The sequence below is a fragment of the Centruroides vittatus genome, unplaced genomic scaffold, assembly GCF_030686945.1.
Source record: "Centruroides vittatus isolate TY-2023 unplaced genomic scaffold, ASM3068694v2 contig_3175, whole genome shotgun sequence".
NCBI lineage: Eukaryota > Metazoa > Arthropoda > Arachnida > Scorpiones > Buthidae > Centruroides > Centruroides vittatus.
Window position 1 is genome coordinate 506421 of NW_027122041.1, and position 19713 is coordinate 526133.

Consider the following 19713-nt stretch of genomic DNA (forward strand, 5'->3'; position numbering starts at 1 on the left):
CACCGACCGGTCCGACCGGTCCGACCCGCCCGAGCCTATAATCGGGCCGACTAGTAGTAAAAGAATTCACACTGAGTACGATTATGTCGGTGGCCGACTCGTAAGAACCAATCGGAACGCGTCTTACAGATCAGAACACTAGCCAATCGTGGTAAGTTTTTCAATTTAAACAGAAAACACGGCCGTCTTTATAAGGTTGTCGTGTGTTCGCGGGCTAACGACACCATTTTAGCATTTTTAATGTCGCTTTCTCTTGTAAATGAAATGTATTATGGTGAATTAAAGTAATTCGTTTTGTTAATATCGATGAATGCCTGCGTATTTCTTAATAAAGTTGTTCTTAAACGAAGCAAATAGACGGAAATAAAAAATCGTTCGTAACTTTTAAACGGTTGATCGTAAGTAATTTTTTTTAATACCAATCGATTCAGCGTATCAAATTACATTTAGATATGTCTACGTCTATTCGTTAATATGAAGTTTAAGACTATTTTTTAGCTGGATACCTTTCGCTTTACTCTAACCAATTATTTTTTTCAATGTCGCGTTTATAATCGGCTCGCCGAATATCATAAAGCCATGGATATTTTCTGACTTCGTTTATTAAAGCTTCCGAGAAAACTTTACCTTCCGCCATTTTCTAACTTCGGATAAATCTAAACTCTGATTGGTTATAGCTTCGAAGCTCTCATTGGCTGTAGCTCACCGACTGCTCCGACGCGACTACAAATATTTAACTTTTTAAATCTGTCCGACTGGAACGACCAGTCGGTCGACCGACTGCTGTTGCCATGGCAATACGACTAGGAGTCGGACCGGTCGGCCCAGTCGGTCATAGTGTGAAACAGCCCTTATAGTCGTTGACAAGGAATGCATTGAAGTCAACTATTAGGGCTGTTTCACACTATGACCGACTGGGCCGACCGGTCCGACTCCTAGTCGTATTGCCATGGCAACAGCAGTCGGTCGACCGACTGGTCGTTCCAGTCGGACAGATTTAAAAAGTTAAATATTTGTAGTCGCGTCGGAGCAGTCGGTGAGCTACAGCCAATGAGAGCTTCGAAGCTATAACCAATCAGAGTTTAGATTTATCCGAAGTTAGAAAATGGCGGAAGGTAAAGTTTTCTCGGAAGCTTTAATAAACGAAGTCAGAAAATATCCATGGCTTTATGATATTCGGCGAGCCGATTATAAACGCGACATTGAAAAAAATAATTGGTTAGAGTAAAGCGAAAGGTATCCAGCTAAAAAATAGTCTTAAACTTCATATTAACGAATAGACGTAGACATATCTAAATGTAATTTGATACGCTGAATCGATTGGTATTAAAAAAAATTACTTACGATCAACCGTTTAAAAGTTACGAACGATTTTTTATTTCCGTCTATTTGCTTCGTTTAAGAACAACTTTATTAAGAAATACGCAGGCACTCATCGATATTAACAAAACGAATTACTTTAATTCACCATAATACATTTCATTTACAAGAGAAAGCAACATTAAAAATGCTAAAATGGTGTCGTTAGCCCGCGAACACGCGTACACACGACAACCTTTCAATGACGGCCATGTTTTCTGTTTAAAATTGAAAAACTTACCACGATTGGCTAGTGTTCTGACCTGTAAGACGCGTTCCGATTGGTCCTTACGAGTCGGCCACCGACATAATCGTACTCAGTGTGAATTCTTTTACTACTAGTCGGTCCGATTATAGGATCGGTCGGGTCGGACCGGTCGGACCAGTCGGTGACAGTGTGAAACAGCCCTAACTCTAGAAACAGTTGTCCGATTTTGATGAAATTTTCTAGGACGACTCATCGTCACTCAAGGATGAACTAATTAAAAACTCAACTCTCAAAAATGATCCATTTTTGTATAACTGGAGATAGGGGTCAAAACGAAGATCGCGTTTTTCTTCAGTATGGATCATTTTTGAGAGTTGAAATTTTAAATAGTTCATCCATGAGTGATGATGAGTCGTCCTAAAAAATTTCATCAAGATCGGACAACTCATTCTAGAGTTATAATGTTGACAAGGAATGCATGAAGTCAAGTGTTAGTAGCTTCCTGCACGCACGTGTAGAAGCGTCATCTAGTGGTCGGAAAATATGACAAACATTAAAACGGTAATTTTGAAAGGTAAATGTTATTGCTAACTAGATACACGACAACAAATATAAAGAATCTTTATAGACTAATAAGTTTAAAAAGTTTTCTTTTTAAAACGTGGAGTAGCAGGGATCAATATTGACGGCTTTACGATCCATTCTCTCCTTCGTCTTCCTTTCGTTAGTACAAAATTTCTATCTCTAAATGGAGAAGCTACACAGAGACTCCAGATTGAGATGAAGTCGCTCAAATTCATCATTATCGATGAAATGTCAATGATTGGCGCAAGAATGCTTTACATGATCGAGAGAAGATTGAGGGAGATAAACCCCGAGAAAGATGAGCCGTTTGGTAGATTCTTTATCTATTTGTTTGGTGATTTTCGTCAGCTTCCTCCTGTTAATGATACTCCTCTCTACGCGAGTGTTTTTTACAATGTATTGTCCCAACAAGGTAGGGACCCTGTTGGGACATTACATTACATTCGCATTTGATTCTTTTGAGAAATTCATTGAACTTAGTAATTCTCATAGACAAAATAGCAGAGATAGTTCCTTCACAGATGTCTTACATCTAGCTTCGAGTGATTTCTCTGATACAAATCTGAACATTCTGACGACAAGAAATCGAGCCTGTTTATCCAGAGATGAACTTGATCAATTCCAAACGGCAGTAGAGCTATATCCAACAAACGAGCAAGCTAAACAAAGCAATGAAGACTACTTGCAGTCAACTGGATGCCCTCTTGCTTATATAGCATCTGAAAACTCTCCAGATATTGCCCCGCCTGCGTCCAAGGATGACTCAGCTCTTGGTCTCTCCAAGTATTTGAATCTCTCAGTTAATGCCAGAATCATGCTGAGAGTCAACTTATGGGTGCAAGGAGGTCTCGTCAATGGTTCACTAGGAACTATACGCTACATTATATATGCTCCTAATGCTCGCCCTCTAGCTCTTCCTCTGTTTATTTTAGTGGAATTCGATAGCTATCAGGGACCTTTCATCTATGGTAATCTGTTTCCAATAATCCACATAATACGCTCTTCGGACGATTGCGATCTCGTAGACAGTTTCCCCTTACCTTAGCATACTCGATGACTATACATAAATCGCAGGAATTAACTCTTCCAAAAATCAAAATAGATATAGGGAAAAAGGAGACAGCTATCGGTCTTACCTATGTTACATTGAGTCGAGTGAAAAAAAAAAAAAAACTGACTTAGTATTTTTAAAGAGTTACAGATTGACTCGTAGCGATCTTTATTGTAAGTTTAAGGCCCGTAGTGATAGCCAGAATTTCATGAAACGTTGGCATAGCAATTAATTAATGGCTTATTCTGACCTTATATTTGTACCTTTAAATGATCCAATAGAAATCAAATATATTGTTGAGAACGAATGATTCTTTGTTTTTTTCCCTTCATAATCTAAAACAATCATTCTTAACAGGGCCGCCTAGGCGGGAGTCCATGAGAAGTTTGCCGGGACCTCCAAATAATGCAAAATTTCCTTCAGAATATAATAAAAATAAAATTGATGTATAACCGAATATCGTATTTAAAAATGAAATAAGAAAGATAAAGTTTTCCTATTTATTTATTTATTTTTTCTTATTTCTTCCTACATACAACTTTGTTAGTACAGAAGAAATAAATGCAAATATGCTACTTACACCACAGTATTTACTTTTGTTATTCCAAAGTAATTCTAAGAAACTATTAATGCTTGGAATTTTAAAAATAATTAGGAAAAATAGTAGGCTTAGTAGTAGGCTTTAAAAATTTAAATATTTTTGCAAAAGATATGCAAAATCTCTTCCACAAGTTGTGGGTGTTTTAGTTTAGTTTTAGCATCGACTTTGGATCGATTTATTGACATGTTTCTTATTTTTTGTTAAAAATTAATGAGTTTTCGTGTTTAATTGTGAAGTTTGAATGTTATTTAAATAGATAATGAAATAATAAAGTTATGATTTACATTTATTATATAAAAAATAAAGTAATAATAAAAAATCAATTTATTATAGATAATTTAACAAATATAAATTATTATTAAAAAATGGGGGTCACAAAAAAATTATGAAATATTTGGTGGGCCGCGAGTATAAGAAGGTTAAGAACCACTGTACTAGAAAATAAAGGTGCGAGCAGCTTCGTTCCGACTACACGCTAATACAGCGTTACTTAACTAGTTTAAGTTAATTTAAAATTTTTCCAATTATTGTTTTTACATAAAAGATTAAATTTTAAGTTTCTCTGTGTCCGGGAATCATGTCAAATGTTTCTGACATTCTTATCTATCTGGACCTGGGTCGGAATATCATATCATTAGCCTATCGCTCTGGAGATCTGACATCGAATCTGGCGATCAACCTCAAAAATTTTTCATAAACAGCCCTTTCCAGATGTATTGGGCATCTGATCATCACCATCTTGCCAGCTTCATTGTAGACCTGGTCGGACACACGATAGAGTTGAAAATAGAGCCTGTTAGTGCCCATAGAACGGAAAGAGGGGGAAAACATAAGACTAGAGGGAACGAAAGTAATTTGGATTAAAATTAAAGATGCCAAGTTTTTATGAAGGGAAAAAGGGAGGTGCTAAAAGGACAACTCGTTCATTTTTCAGAACATTTTCAAACAATTCTTTAAAAAATACTGAGTCGATGAGATTGACAGTTATTTGGAAAAATCAGAACAGTTGGCAACCCTATCAAAATAACGTTTAATATTATTCACTATAAGTAACCATTATAGTCTTTTGTGGAAATATCAATTAAACCTGTTAAATTAATTAATACTATCGAATATTTAATGATTATATCATGTTATAAATTCCGATATTCTTTAGATTTCCAACTTCATTGATCTTTTGATTCAAAATTATGAAAAATCTAAAAAAATTATAATTTTAAAATTGAGTTGTTATGAAGTTATTAAAATTCCTTTAGGAAAACGGTTTAGTTTCATTGAAAGGTATAAACTTTTTCAAAAATATTACAAATACTATAATTCTGTTAAAAATTATAAAAATGTATTTAAAAATTAATTTAAAACTCAAACTTAATTCTTAAATAATACATAAATAATACTACTGAAATTTGTCAGGATTATTTATTAAATTTTATGTATTAATATATATACAAACTTTTATACATTACGTACAGAAATGGAGATGGTATGCAAACCGTTATATGCTTTCTTTATTGTGCTGCAATTTTCAAAAATTGCAGGCTTATAAATTTCCACTGGCATCAATCCATTTCTCTGTGTATCTGTCTGCATATCCTTCCTTAATCTCGAGAACGGAGTTACATAGATGAAAATCGAAACCAGATATGGAAAGCTTAGTGGAATGAGACCCGTATTAACTATATACGAACTTCCCGTTTGGGCCGGAAGTCACCGTTTCTTCAAAAATTTTCTCCTGAAAGAGCGGCATGAATAGATGACCGGCATGACTTCATTGTTAACAGGAAAAGTATGATATACAGGGACAAGACAATACTAAAATTGAAAGCGTTGTGACGAAAAATTGCAGTCATTGTGACGACGTCACAATAAATAATTGCTCGTTTCTTTTGATTTCCATCATACTCTAACTTTGCATACTTTTTATAAGTCATTTTCTTTGTTCTCATATCAAAGAACTTATATAGGGCCTATAATTAATTTCTGCCCTTGAAAATTTTGTACTTTGTCTGTATGCCATTATTTCTTATTACAGGGATGTTAAGTCAGTCTCCACACCTTTTTATTTCATTTCATTTTACGAAAGCCTCAAATTATTCTTCTGTTTGTCGTTTTTGAAAATAAATAACATAATTTATTTAACTTTATGTTTCCATTTCCATTATATTATGGTGAGCAACTTAGAAAGTTAACATAAGTTCAAGCCTATGGATTTAAATTATATTAAGTTATAAAACTAATTGCATAAAACATACTGTAATTTAAAAATTGTAAATTGAAATCCATGCAAATTAAATAAAACTTAACTTCGCAATATATATTATGGAATATTTAAAGATATTATTAAGATATATTTAATCCTCTCTATTATATCGACAGCATAGAAATGGTTAAATATATATTAATAAAATTATGTTTTTAACATTATATCTTATAGGTCCACAATCGAACCTCTGTCAAACGGATCCGATATAAAACTAAAAACCTGTAAAAACGAAAATAAATCTTGGAAAGGAACGGTTTTCTACGTAAGATACTTTCATATTTTATAAACCGGAAACCTGTCTAACCGGAAAAGAAAGACTTTTAGGTTTTAATTGCGTAACAACCCGAGTAAAGAGGAACTTTTAGGTGTAACGGCAGCTAAATTCTATATTATAATTAAAGAACACCGCTTTTCAAATTTTTCTTTGTCTACATGAATAAAAATATAACAATTTATAAAATAGAAAATTCTAATCTGTAGTATTACGTTACGTTTTAGACAGGTTACTATACAGTATTAGGTATAGCCTTTATTCTTATACATTAGACGAATGTGGATTGGACGAAATATTCGATTGGTAAATTTAAATTTTCTCTTATTGGTACATTTTATTTCTGTGAGATCAATTTATTTATTTGCATTGTTTTATGAAAACAAGTTTAATTCTATTGGTCCTCTGTTTTATACACCACGCCTTTAAAATATGCTACACAACAGTTTAAATACTATGGAGACAGTTATCGATTCAGTAAACAATCTGAACAACTCTCAATTTCCTAAATATCAAGATTTTAATAAATGGATGAACAATAATTTAATTAATATTCTACTCCGTTATTTAGAGGTAAGCAATTTCAAATACAATAGTTAAAAATTATATAAAATTGTATAAAAAAGTTATATCTTAAATATAAGTCTATAGAAATTTAAATGTTATTGTTAAATTAATTTTAATTATTCGCATATATTAGTTTTTTATTTATTTATATTTATTAATTGTACATAAATCGAAAAAATATTTGTTTTTTGTTTTGTTTTTATTTAAAAAATGTATCTAAAATATGAGATTTGCGAATATCTAATAATTTAATTTAATTTCTAACATTGATAATATGTTTAGAAATCACTTTATATATAAATAATTAGCAAACGAATATATTTTTTACGGAGTTGCAGGCTTTAAGCCTGCTTAGTACTAACATACTTTATAACTTCCAATATATTAGGTACTTAAATCAAGAATTAAGATCCCTAGCCCCTATCTCTCGAGAAAATCAACAAAGTCTTGCACCTCTTGGATGCAACATTTTACTGATCCTTCTCTTAGAGATCTTGTATCCATATCTTCACCCACGGGTTGTAAGACGACTCTGCTGGATTTATTTACTTTTATGTTTTAGTTTAAAAGATAATTTATAAATAAATGTAAATTTTTCAAATATGCAATATATATTTATTCACAATTTTAATATTCAAAGAGGTGAAAATATTAAAAACCATTTATTTAGAACTGATTCTATTACATTAACTTCAAGGATTGATTTTCAGAAAATTTTCTTAAATGCTTTTCTGATCGATTCAACGTTTTTATATCGTGACACTAAACATCTTCCATTTTTATATTCTAAAACACATTACATATTATAAAAACGTTCTATTGCACGAATATCCAGCAATTATATAAACATTTAAAGGCTACTTTACCAATAGAATTTTTCTGTCCTTGGTTTCATAAATCATTTCTGTAAAAGTTTAATGTTTATACAGAAATCCTAGTACTAAATATATTGATATTGGAATTTTATAAGCGAATAAATATTTATTTATTTATAGAATCTTTTAAAATATATTATTATAATGATATTCTAATCGAATTTTTATTGAAATATTTATCAGGTTTGAAATTGTAAAATCGGTAAAAAGTATAGGTAAACAATTTGTGAATAAGTTAAAGACGGTTATTTTTTCATATAGGAATAAAACGAAAATATACTATTTATTAATTTAACTTTAGAAATATTTGATTTTTTAAAAATTTATTGCATTTCATAGAGATCGGCGAGATACATTTTTTTTTTCTTCTAACGAACTACTGACCTAGTTTCAGCCCAAGTCGATGCTTGTAAATTTTAAATTATTGTGGAAACTATTAAAAATATAAAACATAAAATAAAATAATATAAAGTTCTACGGAAAAAACTAAGAGGACTAGTTAAAAACCTGCTAATTCTTCCAAATTTTAAGGCTTTAGGTAATAATAAATAGCATTACACCGAGAATATATGCTGTTCGTTGAAAACAATCATAAAGTATTTAAAGTATATCATCGATTATAGAGTAAATTGATCGATATGATTGATAACAGTGTTCATCATCAAGAAAGTGTAACCTTTAATAGAATCATTTTCATGATTATCAGTAGTAGTATCGTAAAAGCCTACACCCATTCCTCACTTATGTTGTTGAGATGTTGACCCAATTGCCATTCTAATAGATAGCATAATAGGCATAATTGTTGCTTAATCATCTAATGCTTCGCGCTATATATCTAGTCAGCCAGTTTAGTAAAGTAGTATGTCTATTGAAGATCAAAATTCTTGGAGATTAAATATATACTGTACATCTTCCTACAGCATATCTGTCTAAGTTTTGAGTGTGTTCAACATCCACATCTGTGTTTTGATATAGATTTGAATTATTAACACGTACATTTTTTACCGTATTTTCGCAGAATGACCGGCATGCCGGTTAAAGTGCGACTAAAATTTAAAATTAATCAGATCTAACAAAACTAGTCGTTAATTAAACGTTAAAGAAAACATTCTTCCAAGTACAATAAAATAATCCCATTGTAATTTGATCGACTTAAAATCAGGAAGATAGCTTTTGTTTACAAGACAAAAAACAATCAACGATTTATTGACATTAGTAGTAGTAGTAGTAGTTGTTGTTGTTAGTCAGTAAAGGCTACGCTGACCATATGCCCTGACCATAAAAATAGTACCTTCTTCTCAAATTTCACACAAAGGCGATATGTTAATCGGTGTAAGCTGAGATAATTTACAGTGAGTTTCTTAAATTTAATATGTTTAGGATTTATGGGTAATTAAGTCCTTTACAGATGAGCCTGACCCAAAATGGAATCGTTCAAAATAGGTGAAGAATGGGGAATGACATTTCGACATGTACTGTACAGTACATACAATACAATCCATAATAAACTATAAGATCAGGATCGGGTTCAAACTCAGATTATTTACAGCGATTAAAGTGTTGTCTTCTGGCTAATTATTTTTTCGCGTTATTCTAGAGACAAAAATGGCAAGTGTCTGCCTTTAATTGGATCCACTCCGTCGTCCATCCCTCACGAGTAAGTTGATCTGGGTACAGTTATAAGTTAGAATAATATTAATTTCCCTAAAGGAACCGCGGATAGGTCAGACCGCCTGAAACCGCGACGGCATTTCAACGGAGACCGCGTTGTTTAGGGTCACGCTAATAGAAATGTTGATCCTTTATTCTCTATTGTATCTTCCGTTTTTGTATACCCGTGTAACTTTTCTTTTGTCTATTAAATATGTTACTCTATTTTAAGTAAAAATTAATTACAAAAAACATGGCCGGCGTTATTACATTTAATAATATAAAAAATATAATACGACATCACAAAGTTAAAACTTTGTGATGTCGTATTATATTTTTTATATTATTAAATGTTACTCTATGTATTGCCGACTCCGTATCAACGACCTCACTAACTTTTCAGACTCGCTTATACCCTACGCCATCTCCTGACGCGACGCCGGTAAGAAGGGCCGAGCTCACCGCTCTGCCCCCTCCGTTCACAATGCACTATGCTATGGTCAACAACATGAATTGTAGTAGAACGGATTTAAAATAAATATATTAAAAATTTTCTTGTTTATCCATTGTTTTTCTTATTTTTATTAATTTATCCATGAATAAGTAGTTTTATCTTTATAAATATAAGAAATGGCTGTAAATACTAGATGCGAGCATATGAAATGTGTGAATATGTAATTTCTACTTTACTTACTTTTGATAAAAATTTCAGAAAATTTAATACAGTCATTTAAATTTATAAAAAAGTGCTAATTCATTAATTACTTTTAATAGTATAATTTTTTATTATTAATATTTCCCCAGAATGTAGTGCCATCGCGTAATATTTCATTAGTTTTCAGTAGTTGAAGATATCTTCTTGCTGCTAAAAGAATCTGGGATGAAATCCGATTAATCATGGTATCATTCTCCATTTGTCATATATACTGGCTGACTTTATTGAATGCAAAGTGTTATTATAATCGAAGAAATTCAGACTGACCATATAGCCATTGTAGAGCTCGCGTGATTCTACATCATATCCATTATCGTTATACGAATTATAGTCCTCGAGACACGGATTTTTATAATATTTGTTCCTCAAACGAACATTCCACTTAGTTTTGGAACCACTTAGTTCCTCAAGTCCCGATTGGTCGCTCACCTGTTTCCAGGGGAAATTCGAAGGTCTCTCAGGTTCAAGAAAGGTCGACGTCACATTCCGATCGAATGATCTTTGAGGTTCAAATAGTTTAAATTCTTTTATTAATTTATTGGCATGGAAGAGTTAAGACGAGTATGGACCTCACACCATTGTGTCACACGTTACGAAACCATAGCAGAAAAGTTAAAATTTTATTTTTAATATTTGTTTAAAAATGAAAATAAAAATGTAAGCATATATATTTATATACTTATTTTTTGTTACTAATACATAATTTTTTTTCCCTAGGAAGAGTCCTCAATGATATCAAAACGCAAAATAAAAGCGTCTACAGGAAACATACTGTTTGATGCATTTCAAAGAAGAAAGGACGATTCGTATCTCAAGAAATTCATTCATGTATTTTGGCCATTAATTACATTATTGAAAGTGTACGGTTTAAATATAGAACAAGATAGAATTTCTTGTTATAGTGTATTTGTAACATTTCTTGTATTTATTCGAATTTTAATTTCAGTGGCAAACGAGGTAATGTACGTAATAAAACATCAGCGGTTGGTAATGATTATAGAACATGGTTGTGAACTTATCTCTATAATTAGCCCCTTTATTTCTTTCATGCATTTTTATTCTTCACGCAAAAAGCTCAAAAATATATTTCGGTTGTTAGATTTTTCGCTGTATATTAAAAAATTAAGAATATGGAAAAAGAAGGATTTTTATGTCTTTTGGCTATTATTTATGGAATTCTATTGACATCGCTAAGAATATTAGATTTAAGAACTTACGATAGAGAAGTTTATTTTGAAAGATATATGTTCGATGTAGACATAACACAGTTATCAAATATGACATGTGATGGTCTTGTTATTGCTGATTTTTTAACATATATATGGATAATTGTTGTACCAAAAGTTCTATTTTACGTTCTATTTTCATCACTTTGTAATTTTATTAAGATAGAATTTCTTTCATTCAATAAACGTATACATAATTTGCAAGAATGTACTTGTTCTAGAGGAAAAATTATCAAATTGGCTTATCATTATATAAATGCATGCGAAGCAGTTTTAATAATTGATAGCATTTATTCCTCATTACTATTTTGGTGGTTTGCTGGAGCATTAATTGATATCACATTCTCATGTTTCGATATTATTGAAAAAACCGATTTTCTCGAAACTCTGATTGAAAAAATATATTACGTTTCTATAATATTTTTTGAGAGTGCATTCTTTATCATCTTAACAGTTCAAGCATCAGATGTTACGTTAGAATCTCAAAAAGAGATTAATCAATTGTTTAGGCTCTCTACTTATTCTATGAATTATTGCCCTGAAGATAGGGAAGCGAGTCGAATTCTTCTGTTGAGATGTAATCTACTACCGCCCCAATTTACAGCTTGGAAAGCTTTCTATATTACAAGATCTTTCATTTTTACTGTATTCGGATTAATATCTACATATTTGATTGTGTTATTTCAATTACAAGCACCTCCTGGTAGCAAAAATTCAGAGGAAACTTGAATTCTTCTATTTTATCTGCATTATTTTTGTAAATTTCATACACATTTATTTTACTGATTTATACATTTTTAAAAACTCGTATTATTTATATTTATTTTAATAAATTTAAAATTATAAAAATTGTAAATATATTATTGAATCTATATATATCTATATCTATATATTGTAAATATATTATTGAATCTGTACCGGTAAATATTGCATTCGCAACAAGAAATAATATAAAATTTAAAAATATAATGTAAGTAATGTAAAATCATATAAAGTCAAATATAAAATTTAAAAACATCTACGTTTTCAATAAGTAATTATGTATAAATGAAATACAAAGAAATAAATAAACCCAAAGATCAGCGTTGGTCTTCAAGATAGTCTTGTAATTACTTGTATTAATAATTTGTATACAATACAAAATTTGTACATGCAAATAAATATAAATAAGGATTTAACAATATTTTAATAAATATCCGTATTCAGTTGTCTTAATTCTGTATCATTATCATTGCAACAAAAAAGAAATAAATGAACATATTGTACGTATACGACTGTGCAAAGTGACTAGGGAACCCTGTGCAAGGGATCCAAGAGACTTTTTGTTTATATCGAATCAGGAGCAGGGCCGGATTATCGAATAGGCAAAGTAGGCAAATGTCTAGGGCCCGTAATTCGGAGGGGCCCGGCTTCAGTAGCCATTACCTAAAAAAAAAAAAAAAAAAATCAACAGCCATCCGTGCGTCAGAAGTAATCTCCGCCACGAGATCTCTCGCACCATCTAGAAATATTCCTGGGTGACACCACGATATCCGCACCGGGTGTCACCCATGCTAGCTACGCTAATGTCACATTATATAAGATTTGTTTAGAAGCAACTTATTTAAATGGGGCCCCAATTTAAATTTTGTCTAGGGCCCGCTAGAGGCTTAATCCGGCGCAGATCAGGATTAATAATTAAATGTATTTAACATTATATGTATATATAAACATATATACAAATTTGTTTTAAATTAATGGTTTCATAGTATAACCATTATATTCTTATTCCGTTTATTTATTTTTCGAAAAAAAGATGAAAATTTGTATTTTGCATCGAAAATAACCATTACACATTAAAAGATTTTTTGTATGAGTAGAAAGACTTATATCTTTAAGAAAATAAAACAAAAACAAAATTTGAGGAACTTGATTTTATTAAAAGAAACATTATTTATGAAGTAACAATGGCTGTTTGGAGAAAGAGCCGCAAAGGCTATAATCTCCATATGAAACTGTATTAAGAAGAAGTAACAATGGTAAATTTGCATTTCTTTTGCAATCTGCAAATTTGCAATATATATATATATATACAATCGAGACGAGTTGATAATGATAATAATAATAATAATAATAATCAGTGCAGAGCCCAAACGGTGAAGAGTTGAAAGTTGAAATTTGGTACACAGTTAGGGTACGTCACGAGAACGCACACTAAGAAGGGGTTTTTCGAAATTCCTCCCCACGGGGATGAGGGACAGGATTAAAGCTTCTATATACATTATCGAGACGGGCTTAAACGGTTAGGAGTTGAAAGTTGAAATTTGGTACACAGTTAGAGTACTGTACGTCACGAGAACGCACACTAAGAAGGGGTTTTTCGAAATTCCTCCCCACGGGGATGAGGGACAGGATTAAAGCTTCTATATACATTATCGAGACGTGTCCAAACGGTTAGGAGTTGAAAGTTGAAATTTGGTACACAGTTAGGGTACGTTACGAGAACGCACACTAAGAAGGGATTTTTCGAAATTCCTCCGCACGGGGAAGAGAGACAGGATTAAGTCTTAACACTTCCATCAACAATGGAAATGTTACGTAACAATAAAAGTTTTAAGAGAAAGCGACGTGCAAGACGCAGATGGAGAAAAAAAAGAAATAGAGTAATATGTTAGAGCATATTCGATTTTCAAATTTAAACAGATTAGTTCGGTTTTTCTCGACTTTTCTTCTTTAGAACATTCGATGAAAATCGAACGATATAATCAGAACACGTCGTGAAAATCGAACAATATTAGAACATTTAATTTTCAAATTCGCTCTTTCTTTAAAAATACTTAGTTTGTTGATGAAATTACTTTCTTTCTTTTGTGACTATAACGTAATAATCTTAATCTTCGCTATCGTTACTTTTGCCCGAGAAATGCCGGACCTACCTGCTAATATATATATATTTTAGTAGATCACAAACATAATTACATGTCTAAGAAAAATAATTAACAAACTATTGAAAAGAATTCTCAAATTATTCGTATTTTACCGATTTTTGCGCACGGAGATATTGATTCTGATTATCTGTGCATTTTATTATTATTAACCATCCGGATAACGGCCGGATGAGCATGCAGATTAAATGGCAGCCTACTGCTCTGAGGGACCTAGGATTGAATTCGGACGGGTAGAAAAACCCATGAATTTTTCAGAAGATCTCGCTTCATTTATGGTCTAGCCGAACTTATTGTGAGTATAGAAATAAGGTCCTCGTAGTGCCCAATGAGCGGAAAAAATAAAAACTAAAATTACTGTATTATTAACGCGTTTGTGAAGTTTTTATGGCGTCTCTTTAACGTATTTTAGTGCTGTTTTGCACTCGCGTAGCGTCATTTGAAAATTTCAGCTACTGACAAAGTTTTAGATTTAATTGAAAATTTTGTATTCAGTCAAATTTTGACACTTCAGCATTTTGCATTTCTCGACGTTTTAAGATCTTCTGATTTCAAAAATTCAAAACAAAAACATCAAGGAACAAAATTCTGTATATATGTATGTATATAAAATAATTAATTAATTAAAATTTAATTTTTAATTATTAGTCTTAATACAGGGTAATAAAGGTCCAGCTTGTAGATTGAAGTTTATTACAAAAATTAAAATCACGTAAGTTTATTTGGAAATGCGTTATCGTAAAAATGTTATAATTACATATTAATTATGACCCGCTTTAATTTAAATAAATATTCAGAGAGACTTTTGTTAATTTAAACCATTCTTTTCGGTCGATTGTTCAATTTAAATAAATTTACATAGGGAATTATTTTTGTAAAAATTCAATAAACGAATAATTTTTTTTTATCGAGAATATTTTATCAATTATTGGCCGACAGGTAAATCGACAAATTTTTTCAAATTTGAAATAAAAAAATTCCTCGAAAGAACAATTTTATTAGACCTATATTTTATTTAATTCATGCTTAAAACACGAAATACAAAATTTTTATAATAATTTTGTTATTTCTTTTTTTTTCTTTTATAAATTACATAAAATTTCTTTGGCAGAACTATTTCTTGTTCGAAATAAAGTGACACTGACACACAACCACTCAAATTAACAATAATTACAGTATAAGTTAATATAGCGATGTTCGTGTTTTAGTTGAAGTAGGTCAGTGATGAGCAACCTTTTCTTGTTGCGTGCTGCAAGTGAACTTTATAAACTTTCAATTGGACCGCTTGCAGTTTTTTCTTACGAAGTTTCAGGCTTTAAGCTTGCTAAATACCAACATACTTCATAACTACTAATATACTAAGTACTAAAATAATATAAGCCAATGATATGCATATTATTAATATAAAGTTTGTTGATAGGCTAGCACAATAATAAACACAACATGCAGAATTAAAAATTGAAACAGACACGTAAATTTATAAGCCCTCATTGGGACACCTTTTACTAACCAACACACACCCTTCTCTACATAACATTCTATGGCCTTTTTGTGCTCTCTGAGCGGTAAAAGGCCTAAAACTACATATATATATATATATATATATAGTTTGTCATTTTTTCGCTAATCAAGTTTATTTAGAATGTTCTTTGTCACGAATATCAGCTTAATTAGGGTTGCATAATTGCACGAAACAGAAAACAGAGAAACATTTACGTTGCCAATGTCCAAGGAGTCGAATGAGGCCCGTGGGTTGCTCACGGCTGATATACACGTTAAATTTACATATACGATTTACATTCTGAAGGATCGTTCATACATTCGTAACGCATTTTTTTTACAATTTTCAATTACTATCTCATCCTCTGTAACGCTCTGTAACGCTGACGCATATACTCATTTCCCAAAATTATGCAAAGCATATCCTCTACCTCTCTTAATTTTACTAAGTAATAATACACACACGGGTACCGAATGTTGTATTATTTTATTAATTACGGGTATTGTATAACTACAAAGAAGTGACTTAACAATACGGTTCGCTATGCAACACTTCAGAAACAAAGATAAATTGTTCTCTTATCCAAGGGTTGATAAGAGAACAATTTATCTTTGGTGGTACTACTGAAGTTTCACTATTGCCTTCTTTACAATTATCTGGAACTTTACACCAGCTGTATCTACATGTTCCTTATTAAATCATTCATAATCTTCTATTTCTCCTAAAATGTCTTCAATTTTTTCAACAAAATCCGTCGCGTTTATGCAATGTGTTTATTGAGTTTATCTATTTTAATCATGTTTTCATTATGTCTAAACAAATACTAACTTTGTATTTTGTAAATTGTGTTTTCATTTTTAAAATGCCAAATGTGCCACATACATTTATGATTCAACATCAATTTTAACCAATAAATTTCGACATTCAACAACATACAAAAGCCTTTTTATAAATGAAACTTGTTTATTAATAGGTTTAAAAACTATTTTGACTATTTTTGTCTAAGCTTCTATCATTAATCTACAAAATGACGAATTTCATAAACTTATGCGCTACTTCTCTATTTTTATCATTCCATGGGATGCCTTTAAATATGCTCTAATGCCGAGTCAACCACTATGTCGCTGCCTCATGTAACCATTCATTCTGTTGTATTTTTCCATAATAATTAAAATCCTATAATAAATTTTTAAAAAAAACTTTAAAAAATTACAAATGATTTGTTGAGTATTAAAATATTTATAGAAAATTGGTTTTATATAATTTAATATAAAATATCAAATTTGAATTACAGTAATTTAAAAATAAAATTCATATTTATCAATTGATTTGGAATAAAGATATAATAACATCCATGAAATTTTGCCTTTCCTTCTTTCCTTCGTTATCTTTCCTTCCTCATTTATATACAGTATATAGGGGGAATTTGCAATCTTATAGCTACATAGAATAATGAAATCTTAAAAAATAATGAAAATAAGTAAAATTAATTTTATTTTAATATTTATGTGTATTTTTAAAACTCTATAATGAATAAATTACTATAGCAAGCTATTGTTAAAGGTTGGAGTGATATGCTTATTTCAATTATTATAATAATTAATCTGTAAAGGCAGCTTAAAAGTTAGTCATTACTTGAAAATTTTTCTACATATTAAAACATAAATCAATGTAATTTTTATGTTAATAATCTATAACTAAATAATTGTGTAAGAAATAAAAAGACTTATTTTTTATAGACCAAGCTTTATTTTAATATTTTTATTAATTAAAATTAACAAAAAGTAGTCTTATTAATTAATTAATTAATTTACAATTATCTTGTAAAATGCAAATATTGATGTATAAGAAGAGAAATAGAAAGCTAACCTTTTGAAGTAAAATTTGTTTCAGTCGCGCCATTTGTCGGAAAAAATAATAGAGAATTCTTTAAATTATTAATTATCAAATTATTATAAATTATTGATAAAATATAGGATAAATTAATTATAATAAGTTTTTATTCTCGGAAACAAATATCGATTTATTATAAATATGAATGAAATAGTATTAATCTTGTGTGAATGTATGTCACTTTAATCCGAATAAATAAATCCGCTAGACTTCCTCACAGCTATCAGGTTAGGTACAGTACTCCTTTATTGGAAATTACAAATGCATTTCGGGCCTATGTGGCGTTTAAGCCCCTCCTCTTTTAATACTTCTGTAGCATTACACTGAGGAGGGGCTTAAACGCTACATAGGCCCGAAATGCATTTGTAATTTCCAATAAAGGAGTACCTAACCTGATAGCTGTGAGAAAGTCTACCGGATTTATTTATTCGGATTAAAGAGACATACATTCGCATTACGTATATACAGCTACCACATCTGACATTGAGAAGTAATAATCTTATTAGTAATACAGTAGCAGTAGCACAAAGGGGATGAAGACCCAGGACTACTCATAGGTATTGCCTGAGTGTGAAAGGGGGATAGGAAAGATGAGAAGAATTGAGGAAGGCGGGAGGTGAAGAAAAGTAAGATAGGATAGATGGTGAAGTAGGAAGACTCATGAGCGCCTGCATCGCATTTATAGATGACAAGGAAAATACTAAGTAAGGCGTAATGGGTGCATTAATACAGTAATAAACATACAAAAGGTTCAATAACAGTAGGATGAACTAGTTAAAGGTAGGGTCAAGTGTGCCGGTAGGGCGGATGAATTTTTCTAGGGCTGCAAAAATATCCGGATCTTCCACGAGAGCTTGTGGTGGACAGGGCCAATTGAAGCCAAATAAATGTACAATTAATAAAAAAAACGCAAACAAACGTCATGTAATTCATTACATTTAGCACAAAAAACATTCAACAAAAGTAAGTTAGTTTTCAATTCAAGTGAAATGTTTCATTTTTCCGTTTTAAAACAAAAAATATTCCGGAATATCCAAACCAAATTTAAATTTTTTTTTTTTGAAAACGTCAATAAGATTACATAAGATCAGATAAGAATTACTGCTAATTATGATTCATATTTTTTCTTTCCAAATTATTAATCTGAAAAAAGTGGTTTTTTCAGATCAATAAACTACAAAGATGATTTCGTAAGAAACCATATTCGTAGAAAACTTCGCAGCAGTAGAAAACTTATGACTTATATAATTTGTCGCAAGTTATTCTTTTACTTGTAGTTTGTTGTCTATGATGTCATTCTTGACTGTTGAATGTAAAAATTCATTTGAATTCCTATGCTGTCAAGAAATACGTGAATTAATAATGACGTCCGAGAAAAATTTCATTACTCAATTAGGAATTCTATTTACGTAGTATTAAAACTGGATATCAATGCTAATATTCTAAACGATAATATCTACGCCTGTAATGGCGAACCTGTAATCCTCGCGACGATTTCTAGGTACCCACGTTGAATGTTTAAAAGGTATCAAGTTTATAAAAATTAATTATATTTTATTATTTATTATTATATACTCCTTACAGAAAATCTCCTCTAGAAGGAAGGGTTAGTACAGTCAATGACCTTTACAATAAAATTTATATTATTTTCCAAATCGTTTCGACAGAATTTATATTCGAATATACAATAGCAGTCTTATCACTGTTTTTCACATGCATAGAAATTTGTAATAAGATACATAATGTGGTTATAATAAAATATTAATTTTAATTAATTCAAAGTACATTAAAATATGAAAATAATTATGTATTATATATTTATTATGTATTTATATTTTAGCAAGGGAAGCGACGCTTCCAAGCTTCCATGGAAGGCACACCACTGCTATGCAGTACGCGCATAATTACACTAGTATTTATACATTATTGTTTAACACCGTATATAGATTCTATACTATTATGTTCTATACATGATGTTAAACAATAATATTCAATTCAATTCAATTCAATTCTTTATTATAGTA

At 30.8% G+C, this 19713-nt stretch overlaps 1 protein-coding gene across 1 annotated transcript; it reads left to right on the forward strand.

Annotated features, from left to right (window-relative positions):
* The first annotated feature begins 11275 nt into the window (after window positions 1–11275).
* LOC136973440 (gustatory receptor for sugar taste 64a-like) lies at window positions 11276–12100 on the forward strand. The gene has a single exon (XM_067268162.1). It carries the CDS (start codon window positions 11276–11278, stop codon window positions 12098–12100), a length of 825 nt encoding a protein of 274 aa, XP_067124263.1.
* Window positions 12101–19713: the final 7613 nt, after the last annotated feature.

Excerpts from the sequence above, each read along its gene's own strand:
- LOC136973440 (XM_067268162.1), top strand. The coding sequence starts at position 11,276 with ATGGAAAAAGAAGGATTTTTATGTCTTTTGGCTATTATTTATGGAATT.